The 21187-nt window shown below is 46.8% G+C and overlaps 2 protein-coding genes across 2 annotated transcripts in view; both read right to left on the bottom strand.

The window, feature by feature from the left end:
- Positions 1-21187, bottom strand: part of LOC122172254 (retinoid-inducible serine carboxypeptidase-like) — a 331017-nt gene that overhangs the window by 195437 nt on the left and 114393 nt on the right. The gene's annotated exons all lie outside the window — the stretch shown is intronic.
- The window catches only part of RAB11FIP4 (RAB11 family interacting protein 4), a 209681-nt gene that overhangs the window by 103268 nt on the left and 85226 nt on the right, over positions 1-21187 (bottom strand). Inside the window, exon 3 of the mRNA XM_005282824.5 lies at positions 13683-13771. Within this exon, the coding sequence (XP_005282881.3) occupies positions 13683-13771 (89 nt within the window). The remainder of the gene's footprint in view (positions 1-13682; positions 13772-21187) is intronic.

The raw sequence follows: 21187 nt of genomic DNA, 5'->3' as shown, positions 1-21187 counted from the left end.
CTTCCATTTAAGATTGTGCTGTGTTGGGAAGCCACGGGGCTGAATCACTTTACAAATAAAGCTCTGTTACAAGTCATTTCTTCCCTTGCATGTGGCTCTCAAAAGGCTTGTCATTTCGCACACTCCTGCACATCTCTCCACATCCTTTCCCTCCCCAGCCACAGAACAACAAACACCGCAGAACAGCGCTTGCTTTCCCAGGCTGGTTTCTGGACTTTCTTTATCAGTGATACTGAATGTAATACAAAGTGCTCCTATTTATAGCAGTTGTTACTGCCTCCTCTCCCTTGTCTCCTCCCCTGAGATCGCCTGTTGAAGGCAATGAGCAATGCAGATTGGAAAGAGGTGATGTAGCAATGAGAATTCAAGGAACCACAGGCTTCCCTCCACCCCCACCATGTACACGGGCTTGTTTCACTTTCATTATGCAAAGCGCTGTTTCTCATGAACAAGAAGAGCTTTATGCTTATGGCAAAATGGCACCACAGGAGATGCAAAAACCTTTAAAAATACAAATCCCCTGCAGAGGCATAGGTAGGAGTGAGAGAGGGCGGGGGAAGAAAGACTGGTCTGCTTCTTCTCCTCCTCGTGGAGCAACCTTGCAGGGCCATCCACAAGTTGGTCCTTAATATTCATGCTCAGTAATCGATGCTAGGATTTGGTCTGGACAAGTCTTGGGTGGAGAGAAAACCTCCTATTTTCCCCACCTCCACTGACATAAGCCTTTGCTTCAAGAGGCCAGCAGGTCACCTGTTGTTGCAAGTAGAAATGGATGGAATCAAGTGGTTAGTCATCTCAGTGGTATGATTTGTGCTCACAATTAATCGGTGATGCAAAAAAATGCGGGCACAAAAAGGGAAGCTCAGCTGAGTCCTGGCTGAAAATGAGGCCCTCATGTTTGGGAAAAATATAACAGTCCTGTGGTGGGCTGCTGAATTACGCAAGATCACGAAAGATAAGAAAAAAATCAGCTCCCCTGCGTCTTGGGCCCAATCCTGCTGCCACTGAAGGCAATAGGATCAAATTCTACAGCAGCAGGATCAGGTCCCCAGTATGTCCTGGATAGAGTAGGATGGGAAATGCTTTTCCTGCCCTGCGAAATTTTTGGCGATTTAAAATTTCCCATCCCGTCAAACCCGTCCATTTCCGTGAACCAAAAATCGGAAAAAAAAAAATTGGATCAGGTCAAAATGTTTCGTGTTTAGATGATTTCAAAACATTTCAACTGACCCTTTTTTAAAACGCTACATTTAATTTATTTTTCCATCAAAACTCATTTCCGCCCCAAAACGGAGCCTGTCATTTTGAAAGCCTCAAAACAGGGTGTTTTGACGCGTTCTAAACTTACTTTTATGTTGAAATGGGAAATTCGTCAAAACTGAGCCTGTCCCACAGTTTCGATTTTAACAAACTGGAATTTCCTCACGACAGACGGTTTTGTTGGAAAATTCCCAGCCAGCTCTAGCTGTGGAACCATGCTGCAATTGTTGTTTTGAGCAAGTTCTTTGTGGAAGCGTCTCCCTCCCTTCCCCTTTATGTAAGCAGCAAGGGAGGCGGATTATTTTTTACGCAGGTGTTTTATACAAAGGACATGGATTCCTGTATGTAGCCACAAACATTAAAAATATAATTCAGAATGTTGTCAGGTGAAAGTAGGCAATTTCCATGGAAATTAGCCCTGAATGGGGGACACACTGCGCTCCCTGCTGCTCTGGGTAATTGTTCACCGGAGGCTTCTTGGCAGTTGTCGTTAATGCGCCTTCAGAAGCTTGGGAAAAACAGGCGCGATGAATTGCTGAAAGCGTTGCCTTCAGAGGGTGCCATAAACTTCGAGTTGGGGGAGAAAGTGCACTGTATGCCTGTTGGCACCGCCGTGCGAGATGGACTCTTCTCATTTCTGTAAATAAGATTATGGCTGAGTGTTATGAGCTTCCCGACGATGCTCAGGCTATGAATCCCTATGAGGAGAGTCAGGCAACAACCAGGTGTAGCGGGAAGGTCTGGTGACCAGCTGGCCCCGTGGCCAACTCGTGGCCTTACAGGTTCTGCTGGTCTAATCGTCCCAGAGGGAGGGCCCAGCTGCAGCCTCAGTCACCCCCCGAAGCTCCCATTTCTCCCCCAGAGCTCGTCATTACAAAGGAGCAGGGAGGTCAGGTAGGGAGACCTGAGCCCATCCACTTCACTGGGTCCCGACCCCGAGCCCTAGGGAGTCTCTCCACATAGCCAGCCCAGTTACTGGGCACCCTAAATTATGTTACCCCCTTGGTCATTTCCTATTAGTTTGCAGCTCCTCAGTTTGGGGTGTGGTGACTGGCTTAGCAGACCCTCCTCAGTCTCTTAGTGCCCAGGTCAGTCGATCAATCCCTCCCCAAGCTTTCAACTCCCAAAGGAGTGAGCGGGGGGAACCCAAGTTCCTGCTGCTCGAGCAGCCTTCACCAAGTGGTTGCCATTCGCTGCACAGCTCTCAGCATCTGCCTGGCTTCCTGGCGCCACATGGAGCTCATTCCCCCACCCTAGGCTCCCAGGGTCCTTTAATATGCCTTGCACCCGTTGAGGTGGGAGGCCTCCCTATCCCAGGATTGTTCCCTGCTTCAGTGTGGGGCCCGTAGACCCCATCGCACCACGTCTGAAACAAACCCAAAGCAACTGAGGGCCAAACCTAACTCCCACAGTCAATGGAGTCTGTGTATCGCCTTCGCCAGGAGTTGGAATGAGCCCCAAGGGCTCGATCCTGCAAGATGCTGAGCAGTCCTGTGAGGTGCTGAGTACCCTCAAATCTCATTCAAGTCAGTGGGCGTTGAGGGCAATGAACACCTTGCAGGACTGGGCCACCAAGGGTACCTCTACCCTGGGATAAAAGACCAGTCGCACAGCTATGGCTTGCCCAGGTCAGCTGACTTAGGCTGCAGGGCTATAAAACTAAGAGAGCAGCAGTAATAGTACTACAGACTAGAATCACAGGAGCCGCCTGCCTCCCCTTGAAATATACTGAGCAACGGAGAGAAGGGCTCAGTCCAGATCTGATCTTCAGCAACCTTGGGGAGCATTCAGATCCCAGTTTTTGCCACTGCCTATCGCAGAAATCAAGTCAACAAAGATGAGCCCTTCCCCATCACCCCAGTGTCTTTCGACAGAGGTTTGATTCACTGTAGGTTTCCTGCTAGGGCCAACCAGCCCTGGTCTCCAGAATCCTCACTCTCATGGGGTTGCAGACTGTGATTGTGTATTACTCCTGCACACCCACTCAGGGGCACAGCACAATCCAGCCCAGAGTGAAGGAGTTAGGCAGGCCGTCGATGCTGCATCAAGCGGATTATATATTCCAACCTTCATTTCTCTACCCACCCACCTGCGAGCAACTGAATGTGTCAGATGCTACGTGCTTCATTTCCACTGGCAGCTCTGCAGACCTTGCATTGCAGCGAGGTGTCATTCAAGTCCATGGAGAGAAGGGGCTCACGCCCCTGTGCATTACTAGAGGCAGTGTGCTTGACTTCAGCTGAAGGCGGGGATGGAGGAATGCCTGGAATTCAAGGGATGGCAGTAAAATACAGAGGGTGTCAGATCAGTTCCCATGTGTCCACATCACAGGAGCCAACACCAGAGTTGGCACCCAGTGAGCAGCGTGAAGCAGGGCTGAGGCACATCAGTGGGGGGGTGTGTGGAGGCGGGCACTACTGCTGCCTTCCTGAGTAACAGTCTCCCTCCCAGGCTGCTCCAGGGGAAAGGCAATGATGCATTACCCCTTATTATAGGCTAGATCACAAACTGACACTCTACCCCTAAGTCTCCTCCGAGCTCCGCAGTATGAAGGTGGACGGACGTATTAGCAGGCTGGTAGGAAAGCTATTGTCTTTGGGTTTAAGAACATATGCTGCGTGGATTGCTGTGTACTGTAAACACCGTGGGGCCAAGGAAGGAACGGGGGACTTCAGAAGTGATGCTTAAATGCCGTACATCTGCTAGGCTGGAAACATAATCTAAGCTAAAAAAACAGCAAAGGAAAGAGTGGGGGTGGTGGAAAAGTGGAGCCTGATAAGGACAGACAGGACTAGAAAAAATAAATCTTTGACTCGTTATGTTGTTTAATGTAGCTTCTCTATATCTTATCTCCGGTGTTTTGCTCCCAGTTCCTTGGGAAGGTATTTCCACTGATAGCAGAGGCAGAGCAACTAAAATGGTACAAGATGGGGTGTCTCTGGCAGTACATTCCAGGAAGGCAGGAGATAGGATCTGTCTCAAATTAAGAGCTGGGCAACAACTGGGTTTAATGTAAAACAACACTAGGTTAAGTAGTTTTGCCTATAAATCCGATAGCTGAATGGCCTAAACTATACCAGCCAAGATGGTAAAGACATTTCTAATCAGAGGGCACATCTACTCTGCAATGGGGCTGTGTGACTGCCCAAGCTAGTTTTAATCTAGCTAGCAGTACAGGCTATATAAGCCCACCCAGGACCTGGGGTACTTACTTGGGCAGCTAGCACACATTGCTGTGGCTTCATTGCTATCGCTACCCGTGCTGCAATCATACCTCCAAACATAGACACACATCTGTAAAAAGTAAGGGGTTGAATGCAAGATAGCCAATGGATCAGACCCTATATCCTTTGACTTCAACTGGCTTTGAATCAGGCCTGTCAGAAGGAAGAGGAGTTTAATATGGCTAGGACAAAGGAGGTCCAGTACAACTTTCATCAGTTGCTACTGTAACTGTGTGAAAAAAAGCCCAGATATTATTAGAGGCATAGCCCCGTTCATAGATTCATAGATTCTAGGACTGGAAGGGACCTCGAGAGGTCATCGAGTCCAGTCCCCCGCCCCCATGGCAGGACCAAATACTGTCTAGACCATCCCTGATAGACATTTATCTAACCTACTCTTAAATATCTCCAGAGATGGAGATTCCACAACCTCCCTAGGCAATTTATTCCAGTTAGGAACTTTTTCCTAATGTCCAACCTAGACCTTCCTTGCTGCAGTTTAAGCCCATTGCTTCTTGTTCTATCCTTAGAGGCTAAGGTGAACAAGTTTTCTCCCTCCTCCTTATGACACCCTTTTAGATACCTGAAAACTGCTATCATGTCCCCTCTCAGTCTTCTCTTTTCCAAACTAAACAAACCCAATTCTTTCAGCCTTCCTTCATAGGTCATGTTCTCAAGACCTTTAATCATTCTTGTTGCTCTTCTCTGGACCCTTTCCAATTTCTCCACATCTTTCTTGAAATGTGGTGCCCAGAACTGGACACAATACTCCAGCTGAGGCCTAACCAGAGCAGAGTAGAGCGGAAGAATGACTTCTCGTGTCTTGCTCACAACACACCTGTTAATACATCCCAGAATCATGTTTGGTTTTTTTGCAACAGCACCACACTGTTGACTCATATTTAGCTTGTGGTCCACTATAACCCCTAGATCCCTTTCTGCCGTACTCCTTCCTAGACAGTCTCTTCCCATTCTGTATGTGTGAAACTGATTTTTTTTTCCTAAGTGGAGCACTTTGCATTTGTCTTTGTTAAGCTTCATCCTGTTTAACTCAGACCATTTCTCCAATTTGTCCAGATCATTTTGAATTATGACCCTGTCCTCCAAAGCAGTTGCAATCCCTCCCAGTTTGGTATCATCCACAAACTTAATAAGCGTACTTTCTATGCCAATATCTAAGTCGTTAATGAAGATAGTGAACAGAGCTGGTCCCAAAACAGACCCCTGCGGAACTCCACTCATTATGCCTTTCCAGCAGGATTGGGAACCATTAATAACAACTCTCTGAGTACGGTTATCCAGCCAGTTATGCACCCACCTTATAGTAGCCCCATCTAAATTGTATTTGCCTAGTTTATCGATAAGAATATCATGTGAGACCGTATCAAATGCCTTACTAAAGTCTAGGTATACCACATCCACAGCTTCACCCTTATCCACAAGGCTCGTTATCCTATCAAAGAAAGCTATCAGATTGGTTTGACATGATTTGTTCTTTACAAATCCATGCTAGATTTAAATTTTAAAAAGAGTAAAAAAAAAACCCACCTGAAAATGAAATGAAACATTTTATTGGACCCAAAACATTTGTTTTGTTCTTTTCTTTCAGTGAGAAAAACAAAAACAAACATTCCATTTTGGTTTGACCTGAAACAAAAGGTTTTTTCCCACCAAACCAAAAAAAAAAAAAAATCAATTAGTCACTCAGCTCTACTTCTGTGGGCGTATGTGGGATTTTAGTACTGTACAGACTTCTGTACAGGGGTGAATTTCCCCCTTGCTGAGTAAGATCTTCATAACAATTCAATTAACATGTAGCAAAAAACAAGCACTCTGGATTCCAGAGTGAGCTTCAGATGAGTTGGGAGGTGAAGCCTTTGCCAATCAGAGAGGGGATGTTGGGTTCCAACATCCTGGCTGACCAATCACAGACCAGAGGTAGAACTAATGGCAACACTTCCAGGCCTGGTTCCCTGTCCAAAAGAAAGGTGCTAGAAACCCCAAGCAAAATGCAAATAGGAAGGGACATGAAAATGTCCTGGCAAGGGACTCAAGATATTAAGATGATGATTTTACCCACTTTCCAAAGCTGGCAGATATTTAAAACATCCAACTTGGCAGCACACCCCATGATTACTGGGATAAACTGCTAGTGTCGACACCCCCTGAAGAAGAAAGATTCACTCAAGAAAGGCAGAGGATAATAAAAACAGAAGAACACTATCGTCATGAAATGGCCTCAACTGGAGAACATGTTGGATACACCAGAAGCCTGAAGCCTGAGTCCAATAGAATATTCAATTCTTTCTCATTTCCCCCTTTTCAATAAATACAGAAAGGCAGCCCAGTCTGTGCAAATGGACACCCACACTCTTCTCATTCCAGCTGTGCCTCAAAGTGCTACATTTGTTCCCCCTACGGACCACTGAAAAAAAAAAACCCATCTAGACCCTAATCTCTTTCCAGCACATAGGGTCTCCCTCTCTCTCGAGCTGGGTGTCAGCAAATACCCATCAGGCAGCCATTTCCAGCTTCAGAAATCAGTGGGGAACTTCTAATTGCTACTGAAAATATTTTCCAAGGAGCAAATCAACTGGTATGCCAAGCTCCATCCCAGAGGCAAACACAATTTATTTGTCATGTTTCAACAATTTTTCTACTGTTCGTACTGTATAATTAGTCACTTGGCAAGCTGGTGATTACACTCTGGACTGAAAAGACGGCTCATTCTTTGGACACACAACAATCAGCCCATACCTTGTTAAGAGGCGGACTGACTATTGTATTTACAGATTAGAGCAGCAAGGAAATGGCCAACACATTAAATCCAGCACTGTAAATAATAAAACAAATAGAGCCCACCGCACTGCCCCATTTCATAGTATTTAAAATAGAAACGGTATTGCTGCCATATCTTGCATTTCCCCAAGAAACTATAGGTTGAGATACAGTATTTGTGTATTGATTCTGGATGAGAAGACAACTGCTCACTTATTTTTGTATTGAGTCTTCTGTCTCTTCTCAAGAAGCTTTTCAGATGTTTCCACCAATGCCTGATGTCAGTGGTAACTAGACATAGAACCTTCTATCCAACTATTCCTCCTGCTAGGAATGTTGGTTACCTGGATAATATGGAAGCTGGATCCAAGCCCCCTCTGTTTTTGCAAAACCCAAACATGACTGGCAATGTTTTGCAAAAATCAAAAAACACTTTGGTTTTCCCATTGCAAAGATCTGACAAAGTCCAAGACTTGTATCTCAACACCTCCCCCCCAAAGCTTTGGTGGGTCTGATAAAATGGATCCAAGTCACCCCTTGTTTGGATTTGAAAAACTTTGCCAATGAGCTTCTACAAAACAAAAGCTAAGACACAGCTGTCTCGTTGCATTTTTAGCAGTGGGCTCTCCCCTTTTCAAATGTCCACCAATGAAAAGAGGACCTACGGCTTTGAGACCCTAGTGAATGCTCACCATGGCCAAATTCTGCAGTCCTTACTCAAGACATTTCTCACTGACTTCAAATTTGAGTAAGGATAGTAGGTTCTGAACCCACAGCCACACATAAACACTGGGAAAGAAACTGAAGGGTTGATAGCCTAATTTCCAACAAACTCTCAGAGCATTTACATTCTGTTCTTAAATGCAGATTTCTGCTAATAATAATACTTAGCACTCCTAGTGCTTCAGATGTTCACAGCACAGGACAAACTTAAATTAAGCTAATGCACTCCTAATTCACACACCACTGTAACAAGGGCGTAGTTTTACCTGAAAGCCCTGGAACTGCTTGAGGAAGAGAGGGTCTCTATTATTTTTGAATGAAGTGGTGTACCAAAAATCAAAACCTACTGACTTCCTGTTTTCCTTCTGGGTTAAAAATATGTAGACCTGAATTCTCAGTTACACTAAGACCTCAACACACAGTCAACCTGTGGAACTCATTGCCAGGGGATATTGTAAGGCCCAAGAGTATAAATGGGTTCAAAAAGAATTAGAAAAGTTCCTGGAGGATAGGTCCATCAATGGCTATTAGCCAAGATATCAAAGCTCCTGACTGCCGGAAGCTGGGACTGGGCGACAGGGAATGGATCACTTGATGACTGCCTGTTCTGTTCATTCCTTCTGACGCATCTGGCATTGGCCACTGCCAGAAGACAGGATACTGGGCTAGGTGGACCACTGGTCTGACCCAATATGGCTGTTCTTATGCTCTCTACATCTCTCTGGCAGTGTAAATGAACTTTAAAGTGGGTGTCAATGTAAATGTAACAGGGTCTTAGTGTATGTGAGAATCAGACTCATAGTACTTTACTCCAGCATACATAAAAAGCTCAGTTTCCTTATCTATGCATCTAATTTTCTTAGGTACTTACATGACCCCTATCACTATCGGATCTGAGCGCCACACCATCTAATGTATTTATTCTCAACATCCCTGTGAGGCAGGACTGTGCTATTATCTCCATTTCACAGATGGGGAAATAAAGCACAGAGAGACTAACGCCTGGTCTACACTGGGAGGTGGGAATGGGGGATCGACCTAAGATACGCAACTTCAATAGTAGAAAATAGCATAGCTGAAGTCGACGTATCTTAGGTCAACTTACCTCACGTCCTCATGGCGCGGGGTCGACTGCTGCCACTCCCCCGTCGACTCCACTTCCGCCTCTCATCGCGGTGGAGTACAGGAGTTGACGGCAGAGCGATCGGGAATCAATTTATCGTGTCTACACTAGAGGCGATAAATCGATTTCCGACAGATCGATCACTACCTGCCGATCCGGCGGGTAGTGTAGACATACCCTAAGTGACTTGCCCAAGGTCCCACAGGAAGCATGTGGCGAAGTAGGGAACTGAACTCTGCACTTCCCAGCCTAGGCTAGTATTCTAAGCACTGGCTCGCCCTTCCTCTCTCTTCCTTGGAAAAGCTTCATCTACAACAGGTAACAACAGGGAACCACTGTATCTCCATGGGAATAACTCACTCCTTCAGGGCCTGACCCAAAGTCAATGGGATCAAGCTCTTAGGGTGGAGTACAATAGCTAGTTGTAACCCATCATAACTCCACCACAGACAGTACACCATCCTGGAATCAGATATTGCCGAATTGTATTTAATCAAAAGAACCCTCTTGTGTTATGTTAACCAAACATAACCTACCCCAAATCTCCAACACCAGGACAAGTACCAACACCAAACACTGTTCTCTGAACGCCTCCTCTTCCCTTACACAGAAACGTCAGTGGTTCTGTCCTTATGACAATCAAATGTTGTTAATGGCTAATGAGTGAGACATAGAAAACAGGACTGGGTCTACTACCGGATGACAGTTGTTGTTTTTTGCATGAAATGTGTTACATCCTCCCAGTTGAGGCCATTTCATGACTATAGTGTGAAAAAGTCCCATGAAATGGTCATTTGCACTTTGAAAGATGCGATGTTTAAAATTGCACATTTGCACATGAAACACAATTTGTAAAAGTTCTAAAGTTTCACATTTTTTGTTTTGTTTTCACTCAAAAATTGGCCAGTTTCCTCAGGCAAACCCTGTCACTGTTGTCGCTATTAATGTAAAAAGGGACCATTTTAGAAGGTGTAAAATGAACAGCAATAAAACCCTGGATATCTGGGGATTTTAAATATCAGGTCAAATTAATTGCACCCGATTGACTGAGATTAAAGGCTGGACGCTCAGCAGTTTCTTCCTCCCTGTCTGTCTCAACCTGCGCACACAGCTGGTTCGGTGCATCTCTCCAGCTCCTGCATATGCCACCCTACTTCTCAGCGCTGCCTCCAACTCCTCTCACATGTCCACCTTTGCGCTGAAGCTGGGCATCTCTGTGCGGAGTGGGCACTTGGGAGGAGAGGGCCAGGCAACCCCTCGGTCGCGTTTGAGAAGGGAACTTGTGATACAAGGGTATTATTTTTCCTCCTTCCTCCCTCCCCCAGACCAGGCCTTTAAACCCCTGAGTCAGCACCACAACGAAGAAGCAAGCTGAACACCAGGGTTAGCATACGTGCAACTCTCTGGGTGGAATAAAGGGGACATGTCTCATGCCCCAACTTCTTACTATCCTGTTTCTGGTCCCCCTCAATGCAGCGGCAGAGCTTATGCATCCTGCTCTTGGCGCCTTCCCCTGACTGCACCCCTGAGCGTGAGAAGTGGGGTGCAGATAGGAGGGTGCAAAGAAAATGAGACAGGCAACTCTCAATTGAAGCAGTGAGAGGTACCTGTATAATCGCCTGCGTCACCGAGATTTTGCATTTACTAAGGAACCCAGGAAACCGGTCAGGAGCCAGTACGTTTTCATAGGGAGCTGGGCATGAAACTCTTGCTGTTGCTGATAGGCCGGGATCCCTGTGCACATCAAAAGTAACTTGTTTTCTCTTCTCTTCTTTGGGGGACTGAAAGCCCCAATAGCAGCAGCTGGGTGTCATTACAAGAGTGGAGGAAACAGAGGCGCTCACTCACCGGCCTTTCGTCAGTCTTATGCTGACATCTAGTGAACATTTTCAAAATTGCACTTACAAAGTGCAGTTTCAAGAGTGCTTCAAATTAGTCTCTCTTCTTCTGCTCCGAGGGACAGGGCTCTGCCAGCGGAGTCCTCTGACAGATTGAGGGTGGCAAGCAGCTTGTGCCATGGTGTCCTTTTCCCATACAGACTTTCTGTCGGGGGGGGGCAGGTGCTTGGATTCTGCTGAAGGTGAATCTAGCCCACTGTCTATGCAACAGGTGCTTGGGAACCACTCTGGGCTCTCCCAGTACTGCCAGCAAAGTTCCATAACAACATTACAAAAAGCAGCCCATTTTGAACCTGGTGAATGCATTTTTCCTCAGTCCAGGTGCAATCTGTCTACACTAAGGTCTGAATCAAGGATCTAAGTACAGCATCTTTGCCACTTGAGCGTCAAGAAGACTTCCCAGTTGCTACCAGTGTTAGCAGCAAAGATAACTTTCTTCCCGGGCCTCTTCCAGCCACTAGGTTGGAGGAATGTTACTCAGGCTCAGCTGCAAAATGTATCAGGACTGCAGTCTTCTAGAAGGCTGAGAAACCCCTTTTCGCCAGTGCTTTGAATGGAGTACGTCACAGCAGCCCTCCGGCAGTCCCAAGGCTGAGAATGCAATGCTGAAAGAGCACTTCGCTTGCCTTCAGATGTCTCCATGGCAGTGGTACAGGTCTGAGGAAGCCCCCTGCTTTTCATTTCTGAGTTGTCCTTTCATAGTGTCTACCCAGCATTTATCTCAACACAAGGAATCTGGCTCAGGATACCAGATCAGGTCGCCGTCAATCTCGTCAGTTACAAAACCAAGGAGCTTGAGAAGCAAGGAAATTAAGAGGTAAGGACGTCCTCACTCTTACGCTGCCCACATAGGAAACAAACTGTTGTTCTTATTCAGCATAAAGAAACAATAATACAAATAAGTACCAACAACTCCACCCTATTCTGACCGACATTACGGCTCAAACCCTGCCCCCATGTCTGCGGCCGTAGGGGGCCCCTGGGCAAATGACTCGGGACAGTTCCACTGCACAAGGGAAGAAGGAGGTGGGGTCAATCAATCCCTTCTTCAAAAACAGCAGAGGTGGTTGGTGCAGCATTGCAAAGGGGGTGGGACCCAGGCATTCATCTCTCCAGGGAGGTTCAGGACGTAGCCTTTGTGGCCCAGCATCAGGTGATGGCAACCAAGCGGAGGATTTGGGCCCAACAGTGTAGGGGGCGTCTCTGGTTTAGGTAAACCTCAGAAGTGCTATGATTAAGCATGTACTTGGCTTTGCACTGCGAGCCCCTGAGCCCTGCAGTGTCCTCCCATTCTTCAGGGCCCTGTGCAGATGCTGCTTTGGGCTGTGATATGAACCACCAAGGGAAAATTCCTACATCATGAAAATCCTTGCAAATCAACCAACCTCGACAGCGCATTAAATGGAAGAAAACAATCTCATCACAGTCAGCCTGGGAAGTATTGATTTCTGCTGTGGAAAAGATGAATGCAAGGGAACCTTGGAACTAGGCTCTTCACAGAAGCAATGCAGATTACTAACTGGGAGGGAAACACACTGTGTGCTCTGCCTTCTCTGTCCAGATGGGAACTGATCCCAAACCTGCAGAAGGCAGTGGAAAGACTCCCAGGGTGAGATTTTCTGCTGCATCTCTATGAACCTCTTACGGGCTTCAATCCTAACCCTAACAAAGGACGCTTTACCAACCCCGGCCCTAGCCCAGGGCCACTTGTTTACTCTAACTCTAATCCTAGTTTGGCTCCACCTACTGGCTCCAGCCCTAACACTAGCCCAAGGCCACTTACCACAGTAGTGCTAACTATAGACCAGAGCCACCTTCAAGCTCCAACCCCAGCCTGCTGCAACCCTAAGTGACTGCAACTCATATCTGGTACGTTTAATGGCTTCAACTCTAACTTAACCCCAGTACCCTGCACTAGCCTCAACCTTGGTGCTCCCTATGCGACTAAATTCTAACCCATCAACCTCACTCATGCCTAAGGTTGCGAGTCTTTCATGGAGGTCACGGATTCCTCGGTAACTTCCGCAGCTCTGCCATGGGCTGCCCCCTGTCCGGAGGAGCGGTGGTGGGGCCACAGGCCACCCCCTGGTCGGAGTGGTGGCGGCGGAACCACAGGCTGCCCCCTGTTGGAAGCATTTTTGACACATGCTAGAAATTACAGGGGTTCTCTAGAGCTAAGGATTCTCAGGACCTGTATGCTCAATGCTCAAACCACTGAGCTATCCCTCCCCCCCCCCGTTCATGTGGACCAGCTTTTATGCCCAGATCCATTCCTCCTTTATACTTCTGTAGTTCAGCAGCGCTTGCACGGCACAGCTTTTTCGCTACTAGCTCCTTTCCACAAGTCACTTGCTGCACTCAGGGTGTGCCGGCTGGTTTATACATGGCACCCTCTAGTGGGCAAGGGAGCACTGACATCAGAAACCGGTTGCGGGCGAGAACAGTGCTAGATGAGGCTGCACGCCACAAAACTGAGGGCTACACTGGATTTAGATCACTAATCCTCAGGCATAGCTAACGCAGTATCAAAGATGAAATTCTCCTCGTTTTTATTCTGTAAAGGCAAAGGCAACAGGCCAGGTGTAAAGCGAGAGGACTTACTGTGATCCTTCTATAAATCATCCCAGAAAGCTCTCTCAGTCCACCAGCATGAGTCAGAATCAGTGAATCTCTTACCTGGTAGTAGTAATCCACATACTGCGGCTCGTAGTGCCGACACCCAGGGTTTTCGACAGCCAGCACATCCTTCAGTAACTCTTCACAGCCTAACAACAGAAGCAAAAGCAAACGTTCAGCTCATTCCGTGTCGGTCCCACTACAGTATTCACACAGGCATGTGCAAGCCTCAGACAGAGGGGAGACTGAGGGCCTGTCCATAGAGGGGATATTTGTTTCAGTGTTGAAGCAACCTGCAAGGAACTTGGAGGAAGGAGCATAGTTTGCAGGATGGAAGAGTGTGAAGGAAGCACCAGGAAGTCAGTCTGTGTGCACATGGCTTGAATGCTAGCTGCAGTTGCAGCACTTCTGTAACTAGTTCTTTTAATAAAGAGCCAGTTTCATTTTATAAGCATTGAGTCCTCTTGCATTCTTAGCCAGCACGCTGTACATGAAACAGGTGTAGCTAACACGAGTGCAAACCTTCAGCATAGATAGGGTTATCATATGTTGGGTTTTCCCAGACATTTCCTTGCTTTTGATCCTCTGCCCTCTGTCTGGGTGAATTTTTCAAATAAGAGGCAATGTCTGGGATTTTTGTGGTGCAGATGTTGCAGCTCAGAAACACCTGGCTCTGCATCCCGATTGGTCCCTCCGCTGCAGCCACCAGATCCCAGTCCTGGGGAGGTGGAGAGGCGGGGGAGGCGCTGACGGATGGCTGGCACTACGTCTCGGGCCTGCCCCAGCTGCCCTGCCACCTTGACAGGGAGTGATGCTGCCCCCCACCTTGAGAGTACAGCACCTCTCAGGTCCTCCCTCCCAGTACACACACCCTCCAGCACCCCCCAATTGCACCTCCCCCGAGTTCCCCTTTCCCCCCAGCAGTGTCCTCTTTTTGGGAAGTTGAAAGATGGTAACCCTAAAATAGATGCCCTGCACTGCTGTGCAATGGGGCTTGCCCAAGTGTGGATTGCTTCAGTCCCAAACCAAAATGCGGCTTGGTCCAGTCAATCTAGCTCTAGACCCACCCCACTAAGCACGAGGGGGAAAAGAGATGGACCAAACCCCAAATCCCTATAGTCAAACTCTGGATACAGTTCGGTATTTCACAGGTCTGCATCAGACTTTATGCCTGTTTTACACTAGTGTAACTCCACCGATGTCACCAGAGTCACTCCTGATTTACACTGGAGTAAGTTAGAGAAGGCGAGGTAGCCTAGTGGTTAGATCAGGGGAGTCTGAATTCACCTGGTTCCATTACGAACTTTTTGCCTGGCTATTGTCCGTGATTCTCCTGGCATGGCATCGTACCACGCAGAAATGGATTTTTCTCTGGGGGTAACTGGATGTTACACAGAGCTTTCTGCAGGAAACTCCAACATCTTCTTAAAATACATCTCACACTGGGAGCATATGGTCCTCTGTGAGCAAACACCTACGTGCTTACTTCACATTCACAACTACTGCTGCATTTGCTCTGTTGTTAATAAGCATGTTAGTGGCTGGAAAATCAAGGCCTGCGTTTCTTTTAATCTCTCTCATCTGAGAGCCCGAGACAAATATAGAAAGCCTTTGGAGCTGCCAAATTCCTCAGTCCCCATTAAATACCAATGATTGTTCTCGGTGTATTGAGCTGTAGAAAGAGGTAATAACAGGCCAGGTTATTTTAACCAGCTCGTTACACACATGCTGCCTAAAACGTGTTGACACATTTTATATGGTATTTTACTGGGAGGCTCCAATTATCCAATGGTATTTCTCTTTCTACCTCATCACTAGTGTGGTACGTTTGGCTGTGACATAACACATTGCTATTCACCCACAAGGCAGGTGAGCCAGAAGAAGAAGAATGTCACGAAGAGTGAATCATACGGAATTATGCTGCCAGCAGATTATTCACTCCTATTGTCAAAAGGAAGGAATAATAGCTTTAGGGGAGAATTACAGGAAGAAGACACCCTCTGCTTATGGAGATAGAATCCCTTAACAAAGGAAAGGCACGCTCAGAAAGAGCAGGAGAGCACCACCAAATTGTAAGGGATCTAATATGTGGGATCAATATCTCCACCTTCTCCCCGCACACCGGCATATGATGAGAGTGACATACGGCAGATAAAGTAGCTGTCAAGTGAATTATGATCCAAAGAGCACCGCGTGGACAACGGGTAGCCTGACTTCTCCTCTGCCATAAGAGATGATTAGGAGAAAGGGAGGACAACTGGTATTTTTAAAATAAAAAGTGAAATTCTAGCTGCACAGGAAAAGAAGAAATTCAAGCTAATTAAAGAAGACGCAGCATAGCTCAATGAACTACGGAAGCAAGGCCCCTGTAAGGAATTGAACTTCAGTCAACTAAGTCACAGCTGCAATGAAGGAAAATGCTTAACAGAACAAAGGGGTTTTGGCAACAATGAACATGATCCTCAGCAAACTAGTGGGAACTAAAAAGGTGGCCTAAAGATACGTATTGACAGCTGCACTAATTGAAGTTCTAGTTCTAGACGTGGCCAACCTCCAGGTGAAAATATGCCTGTGTATAAGGAAGGGAAGGTATGTGGCCACAACACTGAATAACAGCAGAGGAGGCCGGAAAACCAACATTTTCCCCTATGTGAAATTTTGAACGAAAAATCATCTCTTGAAATTTTTCAACCAAAAATGTGGGTTTTCCCAGGGGAAATTCGGAATCGATTCAGAATAACGTTTGACTCGACATTGCCAGAGGACTCTGGGATATGCCTCCCGAAGTCCTAGCAGCACACACAGGTGAGTGCAGCACCAAAGAGGACGCAGCATCTCGAGGGTGGCTTTGCAGTGTGGTTACTCACACCCAGCTGAGGCTAACTCAGGTGCTGATCACCCGAGTTAACTCTGCAGTGAAGACATACCCTTAGGCTTTGTTTACACTGGGGTCACAGCCATCTTTGTAGCTAAAATCCCTACTGTATATGCAGTGCATGGGGTAAACCATGAGTTGCAATGGTGCACTAGGGAGCTTACTCCCTGGCGTACCAGGTATATGGTAGGGATTTGCCCCTGTGGCTAACACCAGTGTTAGCTAATACATGCTAATTAACATGTTGTTAAACACCACTTTGCACCTAGTGTAGACAAATTCAGCAGTGTTGTATTAGCCGGTCATGGTCAACCCTAGATATTGACTAATGGGAGCAGAATCCCTAGGACTGGCCATGACTAGCCAACATGTTTTTAAAAAATACTTTCTTTGTCCACAACGGGTCCTAAGTGGTGTTTAAAAACATGTTAAGCGATACATTTGCTAAACACCCCTCGTTTTCTCAGTACAAAGAAGGTCAAAGGTGTTTCACGGAGTCACTTCCAGAGTAGAACCACCTGCAAAGTGCTTATCTTATGTGGACCGTAGGACCATCACTGACTTTATTAGCTCCACCTTATTCCTATCTTAACATGTATTTCCACCTCTCATTTCAGCCTTTTAAGTCACATTACACATACACAGACATAGCTAAAATACTGCTGGTCTGTAACTGGAGCCTGTCCCTTTGTTGTATTGCTTATTAAAAATCTTCATTAACACAAAGGAACATCATCCCGAGTATTCACCCCTGAGATTGCCTTGCTAATGCGATTCCCGTGAGACCAGCACTCCAAAAAGCAGTTTCTTGTATGATGTACGTAAAGATAAACTTTGTTTGCCCCGTGAGGAAATTTCCCGCGGTAGATCGCTCTGTCTTGGATCATCACCCATCAATATCCCTTTGTTCCCAATGGCTGTGACCTAACATGTGCTGGTCTGTGTTTTGCGGAGGTTCCTCCATAGTCCTGTTCCAGGCAATAATTTAATTGTCTATTTGCCCCCTTTGCCATTAATAACAAAAACTTATTAGTCACAGAGCTGTCTACTGCCCATGTGTGTCATGGGAGTCATTAAAGCACAAACGAACTGCTTGCACTGCCAAGCTCTCTGTGAGAGACACTGGGCACATATTCATTAGAGTGAGTTATCTGCAGAAACCAAGCACCATTCAGTAATGCATGCAGGCAGGGGTAATGGAGGAGATGTGTTTACACAGCTGTAAAACTTCCCCTCAACAATATCGCCAGTCATAATTTCAACCCACGTTTCCCTCCTGCATTAATAACCACCACAGCACTGGGCTAATAGCACAGCAGTTCCATCCAAAGGCCTATAAATGATCCAACACATTAATAAAAACCTCACAACATTCCTGTGAGGCAAGGTCAATATTTTTACCTCCCATTTCTCTGAGTGGGAAACTGAGGCACGGAGGCTGGTGATTTCAGTGGCGCCTTAGGGAATTAGGTGCCCAAATTAAGGGGAGTTTGGTATTTGACTCCCTTGGGCCCCTCTGAAACTAACCTGTGAGGTTAGTCTATGACAGCGCTGGGTCCCGTGTCCCAATCCTGTGTTTTACCCACAAGAAGATCTTTCCCCTCTTTGCATTTTGGCTTTCATCACACTCTTAAGTTTTTCCAGCAGGTGACTCTGTACTGGGGACACCATGGCACGGCCAAACCCATTTAAACTCAGGATGATAATGCCACACCAGGACAAAAATATGGGGAAATTAATTGCCCCACTCTGGACCTAAACTCCTTGGGGGCTGCCCTGGTCACCGTATTAATAGTAGGTGGAGGGGCCTTTCCAGATTGGGACCCACCTGCCCAATCCAGAACCCAATGAAACCCAGGTGGCATTTGATACTGACTTCAATGGAAGCAGAATTAGGCATCACATATTAAAAAATGCAAAATTCAAATCTTGGTCCCACGGGAGTCCATGGCAAAATGCCCACTGGCTTCAGGATTTGACCCCATATAAAACACAATCTCCTTCTGCAAAGGTGACACTTTGCCCGCCAGAACATCACTGGATAGTGGGAGTCTCCGTATCCAGCAGCCAGCATTGCCCATGGTAACACAGCTCCATTGTCGTGTAGGCTGGCACAGCGACATTCGTGCTGCTCGTCATGCTGGGAAGAAACTGCATGCGACACTGCACTGACTCTAAACAAAGGCAGAGGGGCAGGAAATGCTGCCACTGAGAGGGGATTTCCCCTATGGGATTGCTTAAACACAACACTGCAGCCATCTGGGGCCTGATCCAAAGTCCAATAAATAAATGGAAAGGTTCCCATTAACGGGCTTTGGTTTGCTTCTTGGTAAGACACATATTTCAGTAACAAAATCTCTGTCAGTGATTCATCCCACTCATCACCTCTCGGTGCAAACCAGATTTTCTTCCCAACAGACCATTCTCCCTATGCATGGTCACTTTGGAAGATCAACTACTAGAGGACCCTTTATCATCTCTGAATAGAATTCCAAGAGCTGATCATTGCTTTCCCCTCTCTGGGCCCATACCCAGGAGGGGTATGTCTGCACTGCAGCAGGGAACATGCTTCCCAGACAGACTTGGGCTCACTCTGCTCCAGCTAGTGCGCTAAAAAGAGCCGTGTAGCTGTTGCGGCACGGACGGCGGCTCATGTTAGTCACCTGAACTCAGACCCTGGGGCGGCTAGCCCATGTCGCCAAGTCCACCCTGCTCCTTTTAGCTCGCTAGCGCAACCTGTTAGGGTGACCAGATGTCCCGATTTTATAGGGACAGCCCCAATTTTGGGGTCTTTTTCTTATAGAGGCACCTATTACCGCCACCCCTGTCCCGATTTTTCACCCTTGCTATCTGGTCACCCTAGTGCCTGTCTGCCTGGGTTGGGAGGCACGTATTTAGACATATAGACATACCCTTAGTGGGTGTCTGTTAGCGTCTCTGGGCCTTGTATCAGGCCCTTTCTTTTCAGAGAGGAAAGTCCCTGACATGTTTACATGGAAACCGATTAGCTGTTGTATTCAGTATTGTTCTCATGATGGATGGTTATGCATGAAAATCACGTCTTTTACTTATTTTATTTTAGCGCTAATTTGAATTTTACAAGTGCCCTGGGAGGTTTACATGAAGGGCACGTTACAAATGGATGACTGAGTTAACACATGGCTCTGCAGACACGTATACCTGTGTCTTCCTACCGCAAGCATCCATTTTGGCTGGCAGCCTAGAAAATGCCAGCATGCTAAATTGAAATATCACAATCCACACAGGATGTAATGAAAAATCAAGGTTTATTCTGGCGTATCTCCTTACTGATTAGGGCAAACATTATGGCTTCTGATGGGGATTTTTACAATGCTGCGTTCTGAGCTGGCATGCCTGGGACTTATTGCCACTGGTACCCTATCTTGAAGAAAAATACCCTCCTTGTCCATGCTTGCCAACCTGCCATTACCAGTTTTTCAAGCTGTGCAGCAATGCACACACGAGGCTAGAATCTGTCCTTAAAAAACCATCGCAAGAGAGCTAAGGAACATCTCCTGGCTACTTTAAGATCCTCCTGCATTAAGACATTTCATTATTTCTATAATTTCATTTTCCAGAAAGCAGCACCACTGAAAGCCACTTATATGGCTGATTGGAACCATTTCATTTGGACACCTAATTGTATAACAAGGCCTTACCATGTTAGGATGTATGGAAAGAAAGACAAATTGAGATTGACTTAGACAATTATTTGTTTCTCTAAGCATGGGCAATAAAACATTTCCTGCTAGCTGCCAGTGACTCTTTCCCCCCCTCCCTGGCTGGGGTTAGAAATCTTCAATCATATTCATTTTTGGACATCATTTTTGGCAAGCGAGACATTGCATTGGAATATGTAGTGCAACAGGGGACAGGAAGGAAGGATTTTAGCCAGGGATTGTTGCAAATCCTTGGGTACCCCAGAGCCAGAAGCTCTGCAAAAGGATGCATTCTACAAAAGGACCTTCTGCTAAAGAGCAATGCATGAGGTAAGCCTGCTCCTTCCTGGGTAACGGAGTCTCCAGTGTCCTTATATCAAGTCTCTGGGCCTAACTCTTGGCCTCGTGCTCCTTGCAACCCCTTGCCCAATGGCTTCAACTGACCTCATTCCCTTATATCAGGGGGGCTTCATGACACCTTCTCTGGAGGCTGGTAGGGGGGTAGCCAGGCCCTCCCACTACACCTGGTTCCAACCCGGGGACCCTATATCTAGCAGCGAAGGTCTGCTCCATACAATTCCTTGCTGCCACCTCCCTGAGCTTCTTCCTACCCTGCCTTTTTCAGGCCTTCTCTCCACACAACCTCTCTAGGTTAACCCTTCTTGCAGGGCCAGGACTCTCAGGGCCCTCGCCTGGAATCCCCTAACAAAATTCCAAATGTAACGAGTAAACTTAACCTAACTTCTGCCCTCCTCAGGCTTGCCCTTTTAGGCCTCTTACATTCCCCTTGCTTCGTTCCTTAACTGCACACCTCCCAGGGTTCGCTCCCCTCCTGGAAGTCTAGAACCTGCCCTTCTGTCAGGGCTTAGCAATACAACCTGTTCCACTCTCAGGAATCATTTGTCTCCTTCTCTACTCAGGCTACGATCCCAGGGCATAATCTCCCCATGAGCTTCCTCCTCACACCCTCCCTATGCCCACAGAGTGACTGCAGCTTCTCCTCCCACCGC

This window comes from Chrysemys picta, chromosome 12 (assembly GCF_011386835.1).
Source record: "Chrysemys picta bellii isolate R12L10 chromosome 12, ASM1138683v2, whole genome shotgun sequence".
Classification (NCBI taxonomy): Eukaryota; Metazoa; Chordata; order Testudines; family Emydidae; genus Chrysemys; species Chrysemys picta.
Note: the sequence above shows the minus strand (reverse complement) of the source record. Positions and strands in the feature narration are given on the sequence as shown.